At 50.0% G+C, this 21,769-nt stretch overlaps 1 protein-coding gene across 7 annotated transcripts in view; it reads left to right on the forward strand.

Moving 5' to 3' along the window:
* Positions 1-21,769, forward strand: part of SH3PXD2A (SH3 and PX domains 2A) — a 240,117-nt gene that overhangs the window by 56,794 nt on the left and 161,554 nt on the right. The window contains exon 1 of one of the 7 annotated variants that reach the window (XM_057735795.1): positions 3,910-4,115. The exons of the other annotated variants lie outside the window; for them this stretch is intronic. Within the exon in view, the coding sequence (XP_057591778.1) occupies positions 4,083-4,115 (33 nt within the window). The 5' untranslated portion in view covers positions 3,910-4,082. Of the gene's footprint in view, positions 1-3,909; positions 4,116-21,769 lie in introns of those variants that run through there. 7 annotated transcript variants of the gene reach the window in all.

The following is a 21,769-nucleotide window of genomic DNA, read 5'->3' on the forward strand; positions in this document are numbered from 1 at the left end:
CGACCTTAGGAGGGATGTGTATGGGTATGTGGGCGTGTTCTGATGTAAAGTATGAAGAGTTATAGGATCACGGCGTTTTTATAATTAGAAGAGTTCTACTCCCAGTCCCTCACTTTGCAGGAAAACATCTGTGTTCGTTTTCCCATTCCTTAAATTTATATGAGCTTTAGTTTGGTGTCCAGAGCAGGCCTCAGCTCAGGTCAAACTGGGGTGATCCTGGTGTGTGCAGGGATCAACCTGAGAGCAGAAGAGAGGTCTGGGGGAAGTGTCTTTCCTTCAGGCTCTGTCTTTTAATCATCAAGGCAAGCTCTGTGTTGTTTGAGATCATTGACCCTAGACTAAAGCCTGGGGGAGGTAACTTGTCAAGTTCTAAGAACAAGTTTGTACCAAAGATTCTAGAGGGTTCTGGCGCCTGGTGTGGCAGTTCTAGCGCCAGCAGTGCAATGAGCTGAGGGTCATTGTGATTGCTCACATGCCCTGGACAGACAAGAACATTGGCCTTAACCAAGGTCAGTCCCCAGTCCCAGGAAGCCTCCTGTTGTTTGCCACGGCAAAAATGGGAAATGTAGAGGATGGTTAAGTAAGCCGTCATCTCATACCACTTTGTACAACAGTCAAAACAAATGAGGTTGATCTGTGCCATGGATGGAGCTCTAAGAAATGTTAACAGATGGCCAATGTAAGTTTCAAAAACTTGTATGGTAGCAATTATGCAAAAACAACAAGATATATCTTTTATAAGCACATGCACAGCATAAGTACATCATTATTTTTAAAAGGTCTGGAAGGATGCACTCCAAATTGGTAAAAGAGTTATCTCTGGAAGAGGGCTGGGGACATGGGTGGGAGGGAGGGCCTAGTCACAGGGGAACGTTAGCCTTATTTGTAGTGTCTTACTTTTTGGAAAAAAAGGAGAATGTATTCATGTATTATTTACAACATTTGTATATAATAATTAAAAAGATACCTATGGGGGGGAGGTAGGAAAATTGGGAGGTCTAAAATAAACTGTGTTTCTCCTGGTCATTACAGTTTAATGGGACAAAACACACAGGTTAAAAAAAATAGATGATAACATATCTAACAAGAGAAAGAAAATGAAAATGATTATTAAAATTACATTACCTCATATTTCCTGAATCATCATTCTAGATCATTCCTATGGAATGTAATTGGTTAGAATCCATTACAGCAAATCCCAGGGACCTGTCCAAATTATCTTGTCAAACTGGAATCTCGTATTCAAATATTGTGTACAACACATGAACTGTGTATTGGGCCAAGAAACACTTGGGTGGCGGTTCTCGCGTCATGATGAACCACACCGAGAGCTTCATGACCATGGAGTGCAGTGGTTAAGGGTAGGTACTCCAGGGTCAGGATGGTTGGATTCCAAGATCAGCTCCAGCACTTACTAACTGTATATAACCTTTGGTGAGTTCTTTAACCCCTCCGTACCTTGGTTTTCTCATCTGTGTAATGGGGATAATAAAAATACCTGCCTCATGGGGTGAGAATGAAATGAGACAATGCATATAAAGAAAGCCCTGAGGACAGTGACTGGTGCGGAGACCCTAGACAGGCAAGTTGAGACCTCATCAGTTAGGTCCTCAGAAATTTAACTTCAAGAGAAAATATCTGGACATCCCCACTCCAGCTAGAGGCCGAGGTTTCTTCCTGTGCCCCATTTATACAGACTTCACTTTCACCACATAGCTCTGTTTGCCTCCGGGCAGGAGAGGCAGGTGGTGGTGTTAAGGGCTTCCCAGATAAACTACCTCCAAAGCGTAATTGCCAATCCACCTTCCTCTGTTAGGAAAACAATGCTGTTTAGAAAGTAACGATTGGTCTACAGTTTTTCCTTGCTCTTGGAAAGAAGCATCTTTCAGATTCCTAATGGAACATGGGGGATTCCAGGGGCGCACTGTGGGGATTCCAGTAGCTCCTGGGAATTCTGTGGCTGGCTTCCCCTCCCCACAAGCTGGCTCTTCCTCAACCGCTCACTTTCATCTGGCCCACGTGACCTGAGGGTGCACTCCAGCTTCCTCTCTGTCTCTACTGATTTCCCCTCTGGCAGGTTCTGCCTAGCATTGGGGTGAGGAGCAGGGAGGGCCATGGGATGTCTGCTCTCCAGGGAGTGTTGGGTGGGGAAGGCCTGGGGAAATGGTACCTCCAAGCCAGCTCAAGATGGAAAGCTGTTTACACTGAGTTGGAATCCTGGGTTGCTTGGTGCCCAGCTAGAGTGCACTTGAAGGTGGGTTAATTTTTTTCCGCTCCAAGCAGATGGAGTTTGCACAGTTTGTACGGTGACTCCTTCTCGTGCAGTTTCCCCAACCCCATGGATTTAGGAATGACCTTATACATGAGGGATCTCGCAGGTCCAGCACAGATGGAGAGAGGTGGCCGTGGGCAGCGTACATGGGGGAGGGTCTCCGCACATCCATGCCCGATGCATACCACGGCAGGGTCTGCTGTCAGCCACCCCAGCATCGACCCCAGGCAGAGCCTAAGGATGCAAAGAGAGGAGAGGAGCTTATCCAACGGTCTGAAGCAGCCCAGAGCTGTGGGATCCTTGCCACGCTGCAGGTGCGCTTGGGAAATTAATCTTTTCCTGTACAGATGAGTACTTGGTCTGTGAGCACCTGTTTTGGTAGCTGCGTGCACTTGGTGAATGTGGTCTTCCTGGTGAATGGTCTGTAGGTGATCCTGGCACATGTCTCCCAAGGAGTTCATCAGGGAACAAACTGTGTCCGGCAAGATGCCCACGTGTGCCTACCAGGAAGTCAGGAGGCACCGCTGCCTTTTTCTGTGCACTCGTCCTCCCTTCAGGGCAGGTGGGATCGTCACACAGTGGGGGAAGCCCCTTTGTAGACACTGGGGAAAATTGTAAGAAAAGCCAGAACGACCTCTAGGTAGTAAACCTTGGCACTATTCAACGGCTGTAAGCTTCTGGGTGAAGTCTGGTGGGTGTGGGCACTTGGGGCTTAGTTCTCCCAGTAACTCCCCTGCAGGGCGGATGAGAACATCTTTTTTAGGGAGAGAAATCAGCTGTGTGCAAATATCACAATATGGGAGGTACATGCTTGCCAACCAGCATCAACCAGATCTGCTGGAGAATTGGAGTGGAAATGGGAGTTTCACAACCAGAAGGCCCTTAGAAATCATCTACCAGGAAGGTAACATATCTGGCACTCAAGCTGCCACTTTCTGGTCTCACACCCACAACAGGCATCACTACTCGATCACAGCACATTCCCATCCCGTGTCCGTGGCTGACATTGTTCGTGGGTCCTGTGCCCAGACATGGTCTCGGAGTCTTTCCTAAAAAACAAACCCAAATATCTTCAGGAAGACACTACCTATCAGTTGGCAATGTACCTTGAGATGAAGCTTATTGGCCACCCTCTGATGTAGTCCACTTCCTTTATTTGACAGATGAGGAAATGAGGCCCTAGAAAGGGAAGTGGCTCATCCACATTACAGGGCCAGCAAGTGACAGCAGGACCAGAACTCGGGCACTCTAGCTTTAGTTTATTCCAATCTGGGATTTTAGCCTCTCTTCCAGAAGTCTTCTTTTTGTTTTTGGCCAAGGAGGAAGCCTCCCTTGCATCACCAAGAGAGCTCCTGGGGGGAGGGTGCAACCATTCACCTTCCCTGGAGAGAAGATGCCTGTGCAGAGCAGAAGACTTCTCTCCAGCTCCCAGAAGGGTCTGACTGGCTGCTGCCTGGAGTTTAGCCCACGTGTCCTGCCTACCACCACGCACTTCTCTCACTGGATAATAACCCCAGCTTTGCCAGAGGCAGCACCTGAGTCAAGCCACCCCATTTGCCTGACTGCTCCAAGCTGCACACCTTGTTTTCCTGGCATGAAGGTGTCATGTCAGGGTGTGTTTGGGAATTACATCAGGGAGGCACTGCCGCCGTCACCTCTCTCCTCCTCAGGTCTCAGGCCCCAAGGTCCGACCTAGAAAACTCAGCTCTGCCCCCACCGGGCCCCCGTCTATCTCTAGCCCTCTTTGGATCACCAACGGAAAGTTGGCTGCAAAGTGGGTGGGGGCACAGGATCCCCTCCAAACTGGAGAATGAAGGGAAGGAAGATCTATGGTGGTGGCCAGGTGAGTGGTGTGTGTGTGTGTGTGTGTTTTATGAAGCCTTCAGCTGTGACCAAGTCACTCCCTTCCCACAGGAAGGAATTTCGAGTCAATTCTGGCACCTTGGAGGACTGCCAGCTACATGCCTGGCACTAGGCTTGGTAACGGGGACGCCGAGGGGAAAAGTCAGGGTCATCCTGGGTGGAAAAGCCAGGCTGACAGCCTTGGCCTGAGCCAGAGCGGCCAGCTGGTGGGAGAATCAGGGTGGGGGCAGCAGGCACAGAATGGGTGAGCAGTCCGAGGTGCAGACCACAGCTATCAGGCCTGCTGCTTGGGCATCCCAGCCGGCTTGCTGAGGTCGTGGCATCCTTTCACCCCCTCCCCCACAATAGCAAGAGCTGGTTTTACGTTTGAGGCTTGTGGACCTGGGACAGTGGGTGAACTGTGGGAGGCTGAGCTGTGGGCTTGTTTAAGGAAAGACAGCCATGAGCCAGGTGACGCAGGGATGCCAGCTGCAGTGATTTCCCTCACCGGCTCCTCACCACCCCGGCTGGACCTCAGCCCCCGTGTGATTTTAGGGACTGCAGTTCCTGCATCTCAGGGACATTTCCTCAGGCCAGGCCATTATAGGTAGTATTGGAGAATTGGAGTTCTTTCCTTCACATCCAAAGTTTAGCTAGAGCCAAGGATAAAAGATTTTAGATTCTTCAGAGACCACAGCTGGGAAACAGCAGGCTCTCCAAAAGAGCTCGTGGGATTCCTGGTGCCAGCTTCCCAACTTTCCGAGTGGAGCAGTTTGTCTGGGTGATGGGAAGCTCAGGCTTTGTTGTCAGACAGATTTACATGAATGTGACCTCAGCCCTACCACCTCTTATCAGCTGTGTGACCCTGGGCCATTACCTCACCTCCAAGAGACTCAGCCTTCTCATCTGCTAAATGGCTCTAATTGAAGAAGCTGCCTCATAGAGTCCTTGTGAGATTTCCAGGAGACAAGGCACAGGAAACCTTTCCCACTGAGCCTGGAACAGCTATACGGCGTCGTTAGGGTGGCGATCACTGCCCTGTGGACACTGTCTGTCCAGCCTGGACTCAGGGAACATTTTCGCAGCCACGAAAGGGTCTTAGGCACCCCCCAAGCGGCAGTAAATGAATGCTCCAGGGCTGGCCGTGAGACAGCCCCAAATGCGAGCCAGGGCTTGGCTCCGTCTGCTAATTAGGGAGCGTTTATCTGGTGCCCAGCAGAACAAAGTGGCCAGTTCAGCCACGCTGGAAGGCTGAGCTCAGTGCTGGCAGAGGGGCTGGAGAGGAGGCTAGGAATGGGGCGGGCGCGGGGGCGTCCCTGGGGCTAAATGGACCACATTCAGATATACCTTAAAAAAAAACCCACCCAAACAGGAAGCATGAGGCTGGTGTACAGGCTGGAGTTGAGATGCTTGCAGAGAGGGTGGCTCTGGTGCACGACAAGCGGCCATTCTTCCCACTGAGAAGGTGCTGGGCTGGTGTCCCGCGGGCATCTCTGGTGAAGGCTGGCCTGTCTGGCTCCCCAAGGAGATGGGGTTGTTTTTATCGCGAGATTCCCAGGGCTGCACCCCTCATCTTGGAACCTTGTGAGGAGGAGCCCCCAGTGGGAGGGTGGAGAGTAACCCCTCTCTGTGTGCCCTGCCTGCCCCTCCCTCCATGCTACAGTGCAGTGGAGCGGGGACCAGGATGGGGGCGGGGGAGGGGGGACAGGCCGAGAAATCTACCACATGTAGGAGGACTCAAAGCTGTAAGGTGTCATCCAACGGCTTATGTATTTTTTGATGCAGTTGGGACACCTTGGGCCGGTTGGAATACCTACTTTTCTTGGCTGTGTTGTTGAGAACCGAGGTGAGGGAGGCTGGAACTACAGAACCATCCTCTCTGTGGGTGGGGGGCCAGGATCCAGCCCAGCAGCCCAGCTCTGGATCCACATGCAAACCCTTCTGTCCACTTGTCACTTGTAACGTTGATACAGCCCCTGCATGGGCCAGCGCATGGCAGAGCCAGCCTGAGAGACCCCAACACCTCAGAGAGGCGGAGAGTCCTTTCCCTCCCCTGCAAGGAAGGCTCTGGCTGCAGAGCAGGTGGGGCTGGGCTGGGCCCTGGAGGCGGTTGCTGCCCTGAGCCCCTGCCCAGGCTGGGGAGGGTGTGGGCTGGGCCGAGAGAGAGAGACATGGTCAGTTTTTGTGCGTATGTTTATTTCCTTTTCTCTGCCCTTGAGTCTCAGATTCTCCCTACGATGTTCTCTCTCTGTCTCTTTCCCCAGTGTCTCTGTTATCTCTGTCTCCCAAGGGTCTCTGAGTCTGGGCCTGTCTCCAGGCACAGCTCTGTTCGTCCCTGTGGCCCTTCCCCAGCCTCCTTTCTGGAGGCGTTTTCTCTGGCTCTGGTATGTCTTTGTCCGTCTCTGGGTCTCTCTTGTCTGTATCTCTCCCCCCGGGATGTTCCCACGTCCCAGGCAGGAATCTGGGAGAAGGGCAGGGGAGGGCCTGACCCCGGTCTGTATGGGGGTCACGGACTGCAGTGAGCAGGGGCTGGGTGGGTCTGCACCCTCAAAGCCAAAAGCCTTTGGTGGGGCGTGGAGCTGCTTCCCCTTCTCAGGGGACTATTAACCTTTTTTCCTGACGATGACTTCTTTGTGGACGTTCCTTTGGGAATCCTGTGACAGTCTTCGCACCCCGGTGGGGAGGTTGCGCTGCCTCCGAAGCGCACCCATGATGGCCAGCCTTTGGCTCCTCCCCCCTCCCAGCAGCGATGTGACAGCAGGCCCCCTGCCCCAGGCCTGGCAGTGCTCTCAGCCCTCACCCAGGCTGCCCCAGAGAGTCGGGGTTGGGGTTACTGTGGGTAGGGTGGGGATGCGGAGGGCGGGAACCGCAAGCTGGGTCTTCCCCTTCTGGTCTCCCCGTTCCATCACCGGACCCCTTCCTGCCTGGTGCTTGCTGTTCCTCCAGGGCTCCGCCTGCCCCGCTGCTGCCCCCGCTAGAAATAGCTGAGCGGAGGGCATTTGCCCAGACAAGGGAGTGGCGCTTGCAGGGTCAGGCTGGCCCCCAAAATACCCCACCAGCTGTCGGAGATCTGGGTCAGATAGGGCACCAGGAATAGGCTTGGGGCGGGGCTCTGCGCTCCTTGGGCATCTTCTCTCAGCCAGGGCTGGTTCCCTGGGCCCAGCCTCTGTCGTCAGCTGGAGGGTGGGTGAGGGTGAGCGTGTGACCATGTTTGCTGAGCACCTGCTATGGGCAGGTCACTGGGTTCAGGACGGGGCTGAGGGAGTGGAGACAGATGGACCGTGAGCTGACCGCAGGCTGACCCTTCAAGACATCTCCACGTATAAAGTCACACGTGTGCCTGCACCTCAGCATGTTCCAAACCCAGCTCCTGTCTAGACCCTTCCCTCCTCCTTCCCCTCCTCCCTTCTCCGCTTTCTTAGTCACTGCACCATCTCTCACTCCTGCAAATCCCTCCTCTCTGTCCCAGGCCCCTTGGCCAAGCCCTCCTGACTCCTCCCTTGCATCTACAGCCTTGTTACCAGGCCTCTCAGTTCACCCCAGTCCAGCCCCTTCCAGCTGCTTCTCTGCATTGCAGCCAGCTTTTCTTTTCTGTTGTTTATTTTTAATTATGAAATTTTTTAATCCTACAGAAAATAATATAATGCATGAGTGGATCTACTGATTTAACAGATGTTCACATTTTTCCACATTTTATTCACATGCTTGTTTTAGGTTTTTTGCTTTCTTTTTTTTTTTGGCTGCGCTGCATGTCATGTGGGATCTTAGTTCCCCAACCAGGGATTGAACCCGCACCCCCTGCAGTGAAAGCACAGTCTTTTTTTTTTGGGGGGGGGGGTACACCAAGTTCAATCATCTGTTTTTATACACATATCCCCGTATTCCCTCCCTTCCTTGACTCCCCCACCTCAAGTCCCCCCCACCCTCCCCACCCCAGTCCTCTAAGGCATCTTCCATCCTCGAGTTGGACTCCCTTTATTATACAACAACTTCCCACTGACTATCTGTTTTACAGTTGGTAGTATATATATGTCTGTGCTACTCTCTCGCTTCGTCTCAGCTTCCCCTTCACCCCCCGCCCCCTCCCAAACCTAGAGTTCTCCAGTCCATTCTCTGTATCTGCATCCTTATTCTTGTCACTGAGTTCATCAGTACCATTTTTAGATTCCGTATATGTGAGTTAGCATACAATATTTTTCTTTCTCTTTCTGACTTACTTCACTCTGTATGACAGACTGTAGTTCTATCCACCTCATGACATATAGCTCCATCTCATCCCTTTTTATAGCTGAGTAATATTCCATTGTATATATATGCCACATCTTCTTTATCCATTCATTTGTTGATGGGCATTTTGGTTGCTTCCATGTCCTGGCTATTGTAAAGAGTGCTGCAATAAACATTATGGTACAAGTTTCTTTTGGGATTATGGTTTTCTTTGGGTATATGCCCAGTAGTGGGATTACTGGATCATATGGTAGTTCTATGTGTAGTTTTTGAAGGAACCTCCAAATTGTTTTCCATAGTGGCTGTACCAACATACATTCCCACCAACAGTTCAGGAGAGTTCCCTTTTCTCCACACCCTCTCCAACATTTGTTGTTTCCAGATTTTGTGATGATGGCCATTCTGATTGGTGTGAGGTGATACCTCATTGTGGCTTTGACTTGCATTTCTCTGATGATGAGTGATGTTGAGCATCTTTTCATGTGTTTGTTGGCCATCTGTATGTCTTCTTTGGAGAAATGTCTATTTAGGTCTTATGCCCATTTGTATATTGGGTTATTTGCTTTTTTGGTATTAAGCTTCATGAGCTGCTTGTATATTTTGGAGGTTAATCCTTTGTCCATTGTTTCATAGGCAATTATTTTTTCCCATTCTGAGGGTTGCCTTTTAGTCTTGTTTATGGTTTCTTTCACGAAAGCACAGAGTCTTAACCACTGGACCTCCAGGGAAGTTCCACACATGCTTATTTTATTTTATTTTTTATACATCTTTATTGGGGTATAACTGCTTTACAACGTTGTGTTAGTTTCTGCTGTACAACAAAGTGAATCAGCTATATGTGTGTATATATCCCCATATCCCCTCCCTCTTGAGTCTCTCTCCCACCCTCCCTGTTCCACCCCTCTAGGTCGTCACAAAGCACCAAGCTGATCTCCCCCATGCTTATTTTAAATTGAAGTACAATTGACATCAGATACTTTTGTTTTTAAGAAATAAAATGGTGCTGATAGAGGAGGTGTCTGATAAATGCTAGATTCCCTTTCCTCCTGCCTAGGCTTTTACTGAGGAGGTAGAACTGGAGGCAGGTCTAGGGGAAGGACTGGGTTTGGTGGACTGAGAAGATGCCCAAGCAGGGAGACTGCATGTGTGAAGACTGAAGGCAGGACAGCCCGGCACGGCCAAGGTCCCTGCTTCTGTGGAAGCTGGAGGCTGGCAGGGAGGAGCACAGGTGCCGGCGGTCCTCAAGCAGCCAAGCCCTTTCCCGCCTTGCCCTCCCTCCTTCTCCCACGCCTCACTTCGTCCTAGGTGGGCAGCTGCTGTGTTTATGAGGTCGTGAGAGGAAGCCATCACCTGGGTCAGCGGCCGCGCTGCCACCTGGACGGGCAACCTACAGCTGGGCGTCGGGGTGGGCTCCGCAGGGAGCTTTTCCTCTTGCGTTTCCTGGTTGCCTGGCAGGAGTCAGGTTCTGCCCCTCAGGAAAGCCTCGTTAAACCAGCTGGCCTGGCCGCAGAGCCTGGGGAGGGCGAGGCTGGCCTGGGTGGCTTCCCCGCTGCGTGGGCTGCCTGCCTGGCAGCTCTGCCTGAGTTTTAGTTTTTGTCTCGGGGACTTTTCTCCTTTTCCTTCTGGGCCCCACCTTGCCTTCCCCTTCCACGGATTGCGAACAGACACTAGAACTCCCTTGGCCTAAAGGGCCTCCGGAAAGGAGAAATTGCAGGAGAGCCTCCTGTGGGCCTCAGTGACCTCAGCGACCAGGAAGGGAGCCGTCCAGGCAGTGGTGCAGCGTCATCCCTGGATGCCACTGGGCCAGATTGGGGCACCTGGGCTGCCCAGGTCAGCTGTTAGGAGCCCCTGAGATGCCAAAGGGATTCAAACCCTTAGAATGCAGCCCAGCTCCGCCCTCTTCCTCTCCATCTGCTCTGCCCCCACCCTGGTCCAGCCCCGTCACCTCCCACTTGGGCAGCTGAGCCGGCCTCCTTGAGGATCTCCCCACTTGCACTCTTGTCTTCCCACCAACCAGTGATCCTTCTAAAAATAAATCAGATCCTATCACACCCCCGTGTATCCTTTCTGAAAGCCTTCCTTTCTTTTGGGAATGAACTCCCAATTTTTTACCCCACCCCCAGGCCCTGTGTGGTGGGTTCCCACCTGCCCTTCCACACCTGCCCATCCTCCTTCCCTGGCTCTCAGCTTACCCCCTTGATCCTGGGGCACGAAGTGCAGTGCTGCCTTGGGACCTTTGCCATTGCTGTCCCATCTGCCTGGAACTCCCTTCCCCCAGGTCTTCAAGCACCTGACTCCTTCTGGGCACTCGGGCCTCACGTGGCACCTCCCAGAGAGGCCTTCCCTGACCGCTTCCTCAGAGAGCCCCCAGCCCTGTCACACTGTCACATTCTGTTGTCTTCAAGACACTTATCACAATCTATTATTATCTTATTGGTTACTTCTCATCCCTGATGGAATGTGAGCTTTAGGAGAGCAAAATCTTGCTTGTTCATTAACTCCTGCTTTCCCAGTGCCTAGAACAGTGCCTGACACAGAGCTCAGGAAATTGTTGTCAAATGAATGGATGGGTGCACGGCAAGCGGGCACTGAGTGTAGGGAATGGGGAGAGATTGGCCCACAGCCTCCATCTCCACGCCAGAAACAAGGTCCGCTATGTAGCTCCTCTTCCTCCTCCTGGGTGCCCATCTTTGCTTACAGGCTGAACTTGCCATTGGGAACACTTGTAAGGATTAGCTGGAACAGAAAGTAACTGTCAACTTTAAAAATATTAGAGAACAAGGTGCATCTAGAAAACAGGAATACAGTGCTACGGAAAATATGCCAAGAACACTAAAAGTTATGAGAAATGAAAAATGCCATTACAAAATAAGAAATTCAGTAGAGGGTCTAGGGGAAAAAATAAAGAAATCTTCTAAAAGATTAAAAAACAGAATTTGGAAGAAAAGTTAAGACATAGAAGATCAACCCAGAAGGTTCAATATCTATTGAACAGGAGTTCCTATAAGAGAGAACAGAGAATATAACAGAATACAACAGAGAGGGAGACAAATTAATGAAAGCAAGCTTTCTAATAATGAAAATAATACCTTTGGATTGAAAATTCTTATAAATGCTTCTGGTTATTTCCAAAGGTGCCCACCACAACATCTCCTGTACCATGTGACTTTTGTGATGCGAGTTTGTTACTTCTTTCATTACAAATAGCGTCAGTTTCCTCTTTTCTTAATCCTGCTGTTATCCTGAATCACAGGCTCCAACAAGAATATCTTCCTCTTGAAGATATTCTTATTTGTAAGAAATAGATGATTAAATAGCTAATTATCTTTGTAAAGAAGATAAAATCATGCTCTAATACAAGGATGAGAATGAGGTTTAAAGTACCTCTTTCTCTCCCTCTTTCCCTTCTTGTTTTAGTTTCTTCGGGATAGCACAAATTTAGTGACCTAAGAATACATGCCATATTTTCCAAGAGAAAATTTTATTTTCCATTTTGAACTCTCCTATATTGCTTGAAATCTTGTTACCATGTGTGTATGTGACTTACACCAAATATTTTTGTATATTGCAGTAAAATATAAATATTGCTGTGGAAGAAGATGTTTGTCTTGGGAGAAATGGACCATTTTTTAACGAAAGAAAAGTCTATGCATGGAAATAAAGAGTATCTTTGGCTTATGGGGAGAAAGAAGGATTAGCTGGAATCCTTGTGGCAAAGTGCGGGCTTTCAAATTTTAATATGCACACGAACTACTTAGTATCTTGTGAAAATGCAGATACTGATTCAGCAGGTCTGCCTGGAGCTTGAGATTTGGCATGTGCCCCACGCGCGCAAGGTGGTGATAAGGTTAGTCTCAGGATCACACCTTGAGTAGTGTGGGCACAGAGTGCTGGAAAGGTACATTTGAAGCCCTTCTTCTCCATTCCTTTCATTTTCTTCCTTGTGTCCAAATGTGATCTTTCTCCCCTTGGCCATGGCCCTCGGTGACCAGGTGGGAATTTGGCCTGGTGAATCTGGGGAGGAACACTGTTCTAGCACTTCCCAGACGCTGCCCAGAGTGGTGTGGGCGGCCTCAGAGGGAGGGTGTGCTCTGTCATTGGAGGTGTTCCTGTGAGCGTGAATGGTCATGTGTCAGGGGTGTTGATCCCTGTGTGGGGAGGCGGAGGCTCCTCCCTGCAGTTCCGCCTTGTGCTTCTGTGTGCCTTCTACAAACCTGTGGAACCAGGAGCTCAAGGTGGGGCTCACTCACCTCTGTCAGCTTTTACGGGTCATCTGGCGTCCTCAGTCCCCACCCTTCTCAGTCCTTCCAGGGGAACGCTTGGCATTCTGAATACTGTACGTGTGATTTGGTGGATAGGACAGGGGAGGGGGAGGAGGGGTGATGGCCTGGCTTCAGAAATAGCTCAATCATGTAGGAATGTAATGCCTGACTTGACTGGATCTGGGGGTGAGGGGTTCTGCGTTGTACGTTGTCTTCGTTGTCTTCGTTCTTTCAATTTGGTTCACACACCTTGACTAAGAGCTCCTTTGTATTAGTCAGGACAGGTTAATTGCTGTGAAACAAACTCTCAGTGACTCAGTACAATAGAGGTTTAATTCCTGCTCATGCCATAGACCAAAACAAGTTACTGGAAAGCTCTACTCCAGATAGTCATTCAGGGAACCCAGACTCTCCCATCTGTTGACTGCATTCCCCATGAATCTCTGTTTCCACCCAGCAAGGGAGGGAAGGGAGAGTGTGAAAGGCTGCAGGGAGATTTTATGGGTTGCCTGAAGGAGGCACACCGCACCCCTGCTCATATCCCATTGGTCAGAATTCAGTCACATGACTATACCTCCCACCAAGGAGGCAGCTGTGTGTCAGACACTGTGATAGGCAGCGGGCATATGGAGGCACAGTTGCTTACAAGAGGCTCCCAGGCTTTTGAAAGGAAGCAGGTGTATAAACAAATAATTACGATATAGTTCTAGGAGTGTGAGCAGACCACAGAAGCAATCTAGAGAAAGGAGTCAACGAGGGCTAAACCTGTGCAAAAGCCTTAGAGGTGGTGACAGCAAGAGATTGCATGGGGTGGGGCATTCCAGGTTAGAGAAACAGAACGTGCAAGGCACAGAGCTGTGGAACAGCATGTTATGTCCAGGGAGGATGCAGGAGACCATGCAGTATGTGGGGAAGTAGCAGGACATGCGACTGCAGAGGTCAGTCGGGGCAGAGGTCATCCATGGGCTGGTGTCCCGTGGGAGGCAGAGAGCCAATGAAGGGCTCGAAGCCGAGAAGAATCAGATGGGGGCAGGTTGCAGCCGCGTCAGAGACAGTACATACTTAGCACTCTCCTCACCAGAGCCGTCAAAGAGGTTTCATGTGTGTTTTGGTCTCTTGTGCTGTGGAGTGTCTGACAAGGGAGGACATGAGAGGGTGGGCAGGTGACCTATCCAGGTCACCTGCTGCAGCAGCACTCCTGGTGGGAACTCCCTGGGTCTGTGTGGCTTTTGCCAGGTTCACCTGACAGTCAGGTCTCACTGGCAGCTTCCAGCAGCCCCAGGGTCCCTGCAAGCTCTTAGGACGCGAGGGTTCCATATTGCTAGGGCCAGGCCACGGGGAAGAGCTGGACTCTGCCTGGTGACCCCAGCCTTCTTTAGCCCATTCTTTGTATTTTCCTTTTGTACAAGACTTGGAGGGGAGAGGCGAGGATGGGGTCCAGAAGTACCCTTACCCATTTGGAATAGAGAAGAAAATACGGAAATGAGACACATGGAGAAGGGGAAGGAGAGGAAGGCAAGGATGTTGGGTTGTCAGTTGGAAGCGTCCCACTTGGCTTCTTTCCCAGAGAACAGGGTTAAGGCAGCACCTGCGGACCAGCTCTGCAGTCTCACTGCCCGAACAGCAGTCTGGACCCAGGCCTCGTCTCTGCCAAGAATGTGCTGTCTTTGTCCCAAACGTTGACCTGACTTTGATCCCACGGTGGCTGGGGCACATTGGGGACCACAGTTCTGGGCCATTTGGAGGGATGACCAGGATGAGACGATGGAAAAACACCAGGGCTGGGGGTGTGGTTCAGCTGGACAGAGAAGGTGGAGGTCCGTCCTCCATCCTCCCCCATCACCTCCTTCAGGGCCTCTCACTCTTTGTTGATGGTCCTTAGAGATCCGTGTAGGAGAAGGAAGTGTCAGGCAGATCTTAGACTTTGCGAGGGGTCTGTGGTGAGGCTAGGGGATAACATAGACCCCCCCCCAGGAGGGACCGGAGGGACCTCAACCAGGACTCTGCTGGAACCGCCGCCCCAGTGTGGGCAGGATCGTCTTAGGTGACCTCATTCTCTATGGGGAGTGTCAGTGCCAACACCCTGGACTGGCACCAGGATTTCTGTGGCAATTTGTCCCGCACGCAAATGTCTCCTTCCCCACTTCTCCACCGCGTGTCCTGGGCAGATGTATCTTTCCAGAACTCCACTCTCACAGAGTTCCTCCATCTCAGCATCCTCCAGGGGCTTCCTCTTGCCCAGAGGAGGAAGTCCAAGTTCTTCCTCCTAGTCTCAGATGATCGTCCAGCCCACTCCTCACCCCACGCTCCCTCTCCCGGCCCCAGCTCACAGCTCCTGCAGCCCCCCACTTTCTGGGCATGAGAGGAAAGCAGACCCAGCCAGCGGCCTGGGGCTGACCCACTGGGGTGTTGGGAGGCGATCGGGGTGTAGCTCCAGTTCATTCCTCAGCAGGAAGCCACGTCTGAGGCTCTGTGAGTCCTGGGGAACCTCTGCCAGGTCTCAGAACCAGGCTCAGAGCTGACTGGATCCAGAATCTCTGCCCCAGCCATTGGTCACTAGCTTTGCAGGATCACAGTCTTCGCTCCTGGCCGTGCGGAATGGGAGCCACGCACGTTGGCACAAAGCGCGAGAGCCTTCAGCTGTGAAGGCTGTGAAGTTACAAGTGAAGGACCCCGAAGTCCTTTCAGCCATTGACAGTGAGGCCAGGATGGCCCAGCTGACAGCCCTGAGCCGCTCCCTCAGAGCAGAAAGGGCTGGAGGAGAGCACGCAGACAGGAAGATACGTACCACCGGAGCCCCTTCACCTCAAAAACGGTGACCCCGTTTATCAAGCACTCATGTAAGCCAAGCACCGTGCTCACCTGTGTGACCTCATTCAAGTCACACACCGCTGTGGGGAGGCTGTTCTCACTCACCGCCTCCTTGCAGGTGAGAGCACTGGATCCCACAGAGGTTAAGTGACTTGGCCACGGTCACATAGTCAGGAGGGAACACGCTGAAATTCTGACTTCAGAGCCTGGACATTCCATCACTAACGCGAGTACTGAAATAATGGTAAAGCAGTGCTAAGAGAGGCGACTGCTTCTGATGCCTCCTTCCATGCCTGGCATGCCTTAAAGCACTTTGCATTTTCTCGTTTCAACCTTGCGTCAGCCCTCAGAGAGGAGAAAAATAGGCTTGACACCATTTCGCAGATGAGTAAACTGAGGCTCAGAGAAGTTACGTAGAAATAATTGCATCTTGCAGTGGATAGCACTTTCTCACGTGTCAACACCCATGGAGGCAGGACCAGTATTTCACAAATGAGGCCACTGCCGAAGAGAGAGGCCACGCCACCTGCTCCAGTTGCCTAGCAAGGCTTGGCAGGCTGGAACGGGAGCCCTCCGCTCTCGACTCCTGTCCGACGTGCTTTCTCCAAAGGCTGTGGGTCTGCATGGTGGGAGTGTGTGGAATGAGCCCCCTAGGTAGTTTTGGGGGGGCTGGGTAGCCACTGGTTTGGACACCTTCTAGGCTTGAGGGGGTCCCTTGGAATATGGCCATTCTGTACATCCCTGCTTTCTTCACTCTGCATCTTGCTGCAGGTGTTTCAGGCCCCACCACGTTACATGTCACACATGTCCCAGCCAGCTCCCACGCACCTGACGAGCTGCTGGGAAAGCCAGAGGCCTCCTCCCCAAGCCCAGCCCACGCACACCAGCTGGGCAGTTCCCTGGGGGCCCCTAGACGCTCACAGCGGGCCAGGCCTGGCCAAGGCACCTCCCAGACCTATCTGTCCCTCGTGGTCTCCCCGCCTTTCTGACCTCAGGGCTGTAGGTTCCCAAGCACTTTCCCTGGCCCTGGGGATGCAGGCCAGTGCCACAGCAAGAGTGATGCTGATGACAGCAGTGACAATAATAGCTCACGTGGGGGGGCAGGCTCTGTGCCAAGCACGTTACACACATTATCTCATTGAATCCCCTCACCCACCCTGTCAGACAGGTTCTATCACTGTCCTCATTTTGCAGATGAGGAAACTGATCTGAATCCAGGTCTGACTAGCTATGTCCATTTATTATTATTCACATTTTCCAAAACGTTGTGCAGGCACCGCTTTGTGTTCAGGAAGAGGCTTTTGGGTAGTATCTGGGCAAATACTTTATCTTGTAATAGTTATGTATGGTTTCAATATGTATTGGTGTTGGGGGTTGAAGTCTTATGTGTTCCCCAAAATGCATAAGTTGAAGCTCTAATCCCCCAGTACCTCCAAATGTGACCTTATTTGGAAATAGGGTTGTTGCAGATGTAATTAGTTAAGATGAGGTCATTCTGGTGGGCCCCTCATCCAGTTGAGATCCTTATAAAAAGGAGAAATTTGGACACAGACATGCACACAGGGAGAACATCATGTGAAGATGAAGCCAGAGATGGGGGATGGTTCCACAAGCCAAGGAGTACTGAAGACTGCCAGCAAATCACAGAAACTAGGAGAGAGGCATGGAACGGAGCCTCCCTCACAGCCCTCGGAAGGAACCAACCCTGCCAACACCTTGTTCTCAGACTTTTGGACTCCAGAACTGTGAGATGATGTATTTCCATTGTTTAAGCCATTCAGTTTGTGGTATTTTGTTATGGCGACCCTAGCAAGTTAATGCAGTTAAAATATAAATATATATAAGGTGTACACACACACACACATACACACACACACACCCCAATACACTAATGATTTCATAGGCATTATTGCTTTGGCTGTGGCTTTTGATAGGCTGAATAATCCTCCCCCACAGAGATATCCACATTCTAATTCCTGGAACCTGAGAAACCTTATGTGGTGAAGGGGGCATTTTACATTTGATTAAGAATCTTAAAAAGGAGAGATTATCCTGGGTAATCTAACGTAATCACCAGGATGCCTTGTGAAAAGGAGGCAGAAGAGTCAGAGAAGGAGATGTGACAATGGAAGCAGAGATGAATGTGCTTTGAAGATGGAGGACGCGGCCATGAGCCAAGGATTATGGGTGGCCTCTGGAAGCTGAAAATGGCAAGGAAACCGAGTCTCCTCTGGAGCTTCAGGAAGGAAATGGCTCTGCTGACACCTGGAATTTTAGTCCCTTAGGTCTCGTTTTGGACTTCTGACTTCCAGCACTCTAAGAAAATTAATTTGTGTTGCTTTAAGGCACTGAGTTGTAGTAATTTGTTATAGCAGTAATGGGAAACTAATATACAACAAAAATAAGTATTTCGTTTTTCCAGAAAGGGACTCAAAGGAAAGTAATAGATAAATCATAGTAGTGACATCAATCCCATGTAGGGAAGAGGGCTTATGCCTATATTTGGGGGACCCTGTCTGTGCTGCCCTGCCTTCAAGGAGGAATTGCATCATTTTGGGAAGCCCTGTGACCTGGACTTCACTCTTGCCTGTCACTCCCTTGCTCTGTGTTGTTAAGCAAGTTACCTAACTTCTCTGTGCACCTATCTCCTTGTCTATAAAACACAGGGCAAATCACACCTACTCTGCAGGCAGCACATAGTAATTGCTCAGTTTTTGCCTCTATCATTGCTTAATATTCTAATCCTCTTTGATTCTCTTAATAGCCCTGAGAGACAAGCATGGGAGGATCAATTCACTGATCTTGTTTGAGCACCCAGCTCCTGCTAGTCACTTGCCTCTGCGTGGTTGGTCATGGTGGGTGCAGAGGCCGGGGCACTTATGAGAGTGTGACCCACCCCACCCTCGGATCTCCTTAGTCATGAGATCTTGGCTCTGGGAGGCAGGAGCCCTCCTAGCACAGGGGTTTCAGAATCAGACTCGGAGTCAAGGAACCCTTGTTCAAGAGTATGTGCATTTGTGCACAAGATGCCAGGCTGGTGCTTCCTGGAGAGGTGACCTTGGAATAAGCAAGGCCAAATTGAGGTGTGTGGGCTCCCTGGAAAGGATAACATTTTGACGTTCCCTTCAAACCAGTGGTCTTTAAATATGTGTTCAGAATGGTTTCAGCATCTGTGGGAAGGTGTTGGGAGAGAGTGGAGAAGGACCCTGGCGGTACCCAAAGCCTTCTCTGTTGCTCTGAGTTGTTCATCTCAGACCCTCAGCAAAGCAACGCACCCACCCATCACTGGACACAGCACTTAGCAGTTGAGAGAGTAAGGGTTTTTACTTGAGCAGGCATCTGGGGCACCTCACCTGCCATCCCCACCCCAGAGACTCCATCCACATGCAGTACTGTCCTTGAGATGAGCTCTGGAATTGACTCTTTCTCCACGTCGTCACATTTGCAGTGATGCTTTAGGGTGCCCTAACTCCCCCTGGCGGAGCGGTACATCAAGCCTCTGCCCTTCTGCTCTGGTGCCAACTGTGTGGTCATCCCCAAATCATTGGAGTAAATGATCAGGGGCCTCCACCCTGGATCCCACCACTTTCTCCAACACATGGCAGCGTTTCGTGGAATTCATAAACAACTCAATTCATTCCAATTTGTTTCATCTAGCATTCCTGACACTCCCACTGCCGAGCCTCTGTATTCGCTGTTCTGCCTTCTGGAATGCCCTCTTCCCGTTTCTCCAGCTACCTTTTACGCAAGACCCACGTGTAACGTGACCTCCTCTGAGAAGTCTGCTTTGCTTACACCAGCCACACCAGTCTTGTCCTTTCCTGAACCCCCATCGCATGCTTTTTATGCCTCTCAGCAGATTGACACTCATCCAACACTACTAGGTAAACTCCTTGTGCCCATGTGGTTCTCCCAGCTCCCAGTCACGTCATGGACTGTGACTTACAGTCTTCCTGAATCCCACTCATTCAGTGCTTGGAATACCATGGTAATGGCTTGATTGGGAAGGGACCTGAAGTAGTCAGAGCTTGCATGTTTTTCAGAAAATGGTCAAGGAAGACTTCTTTGGCTTGTGAAGGACTTAGGAACCTGGGATGGGCTCCCTCACAAAACTAGAGTATATTCCAGTACCCTGAGTCTTAGCTTCAGCATGGCGTGCACCCATGCCCCAGCCACCAAATGCATCCCAGACAGGCAGCTCCCTCCTTGTCAGGGTGGACGGGTCCTCTCTACCCTCTGTCTGTCTCCCCGGCTGCTGCTTCAAGGATACTTGGAGTGTCGAGTCTGTTCCCTGAAGCATCTAGTGGTTTTGGCAAGAGAGCCTGTATCCCTCCTGTCCACCCCACCCTCAACCTCGCTTCATCCTGAGCAGCTGCCTTGCTGCCTCATGGCTGCACTGCCCCGTCCTGTGTACAGAACACACCCACCGCAGCATCTTCTCCGGGTCTTCGTAGCTTCCCTGTGAGTTGCATCATCTTCCCCCATTGCGCAGACAAGAATAAGTGTCTTGCAAAGGGTCACTGATCAGCCAGTGCTGTTTGGAGCCCAGGCTCCAGGCTCAAGTGCTCTGCTCAGTGCTTTTTGCATGGCTGCTCCCGGGGTGACAAGGAGAGAATTGTAATGACTCCTCTCTAATCCACGTCCCTGCTCTGCGGGCTCTCCATACTGCAGAGCCATAGCATGTTTTTTCTCTGTTTTACTTTATTTTATTTTTTTATTTTTGGCTGCGTCAGGTCTTAGTTGTTGCTCACGGGATCTTTGCTGCGGCTCGTGGGCTTCTCTCTAGTTGTGACATGAGGGTTTTCTCTTTCTCTAGTTGTGGTGTGTGGGCTCCAGAGCACGTGGGCTCTGTAGTTGTGGCACGTGGGCTCTCTAGTTGAGGCGCTTGGGCTCAGTAGTTGTGGTGTGCAAGCTTAGTTGCCCCATGGCCTGTGGGATCTTAGTTCCCTGACCAGGGATCGAACCTGCGTCCCCTGCTCTGCAGGATGGATTCTTTACCACTGGACCATCAGGGAAATTGCTCTCTCTTTTCTTATTGTTCTAAAATGTGCATAACATCAAACTTACCATTTTTTATTGTTGTAAAATGCATGTAACATAAAATTTACCATTTTAACTTTTTTTAAGCGTACAGTTCAGGCATCAAGTACATTTACATTGATGTGCAACTAACACCACCACCCTTGTCCACAACTTTTTCATCTTATTTTCTCCTTTAAGTCCTAGTGTCTTATACCTTCTAGGGGTTAATTCCTTTTTAGTAAAGGTGTCAGAATACTTCAAGAGCCAAAGCTATGCATCTCTTGGGGTTCTTTTTTTTTTTTTAAGCTCTTTATTGGAATATAATTGCTTTACACTCTTGTACCAGCTTTTGAGGTACACCAACGTGAATCAACTGTATTTATACATATATCCCCATATCCCCTCCCTCTCGCAACTCCTTCCCACCCTCCCTATCCAGGCCTTCTAAGTCATCACCCATCATCTAGCTGATCTCCCTGTGTTATACAGCAACTTCCCACTAGCTATCTATTTTACATTTGGTAGTGTATATATGTCTATGCTACTCTCGCACTTTGTCCCAGCTTCCCCTTCACCCCCATCCCAATCCCGTGTCCTCAAGTACATTCTCTACATCTGCATCTTTATTCTTGCCCTGTCACTGGGTTCATCAGTACCATTTTTTTAGATTCCATGTATATGTGTTAGCATACGGTATTTGTTTTTCTCTTTCTGGCTTTCTTCACTCTGTATGACAATCTCTAGGTCTATCCACCTCACTACAAATAGCTCAGTTTCATTCCTTTCAATGGCTGAGTAATGTTCCATTGGGTTCTCCTTTTAAAAAAAAATTTTTAATTGATTTACAATGTTGTGTTAGTTTCAAGTGTATAGCAAAGTGGTTCAGTTATATATAAGCATAGATATAGATATATATGTATCTATCTATAAATATTCTTTTGCAGATTCTTTCCCATTATAGGTTATTATAAGACATTGAATATAGTTCCCTGTGCTATACAGTAGGTCCTTGTTGTTTACCTATTTTATATATAGTAGTGTGTATCTGTTAATCCAAAACTCCTTATTTGTCCCCCCCCCCCCTTTTGGTAACCATAAGTTTGTTTTCTATGTCAGTGAGTCTGTTTCTAGTTTGTAATTAAGTTCATTTGTATCTTTTTTTTAGATTCCACATAAAAGTGGTATCATATGATATTTGTCTTTCTCTGGCTTGCTTTAGTTAGTGTGATAATCTCTAGGTCTATCCATGTTGCTGCAAATGCCATTATTTCATTCTTTTTTATGGCTGAGTAATATTCCATTGTATATATGTACCACATCTTCTTTACCCATT

The sequence above is a fragment of the Hippopotamus amphibius genome, chromosome 5 (genome assembly GCF_030028045.1).
Source record: "Hippopotamus amphibius kiboko isolate mHipAmp2 chromosome 5, mHipAmp2.hap2, whole genome shotgun sequence".
Lineage (NCBI taxonomy): Eukaryota > Metazoa > Chordata > Mammalia > Artiodactyla > Hippopotamidae > Hippopotamus > Hippopotamus amphibius.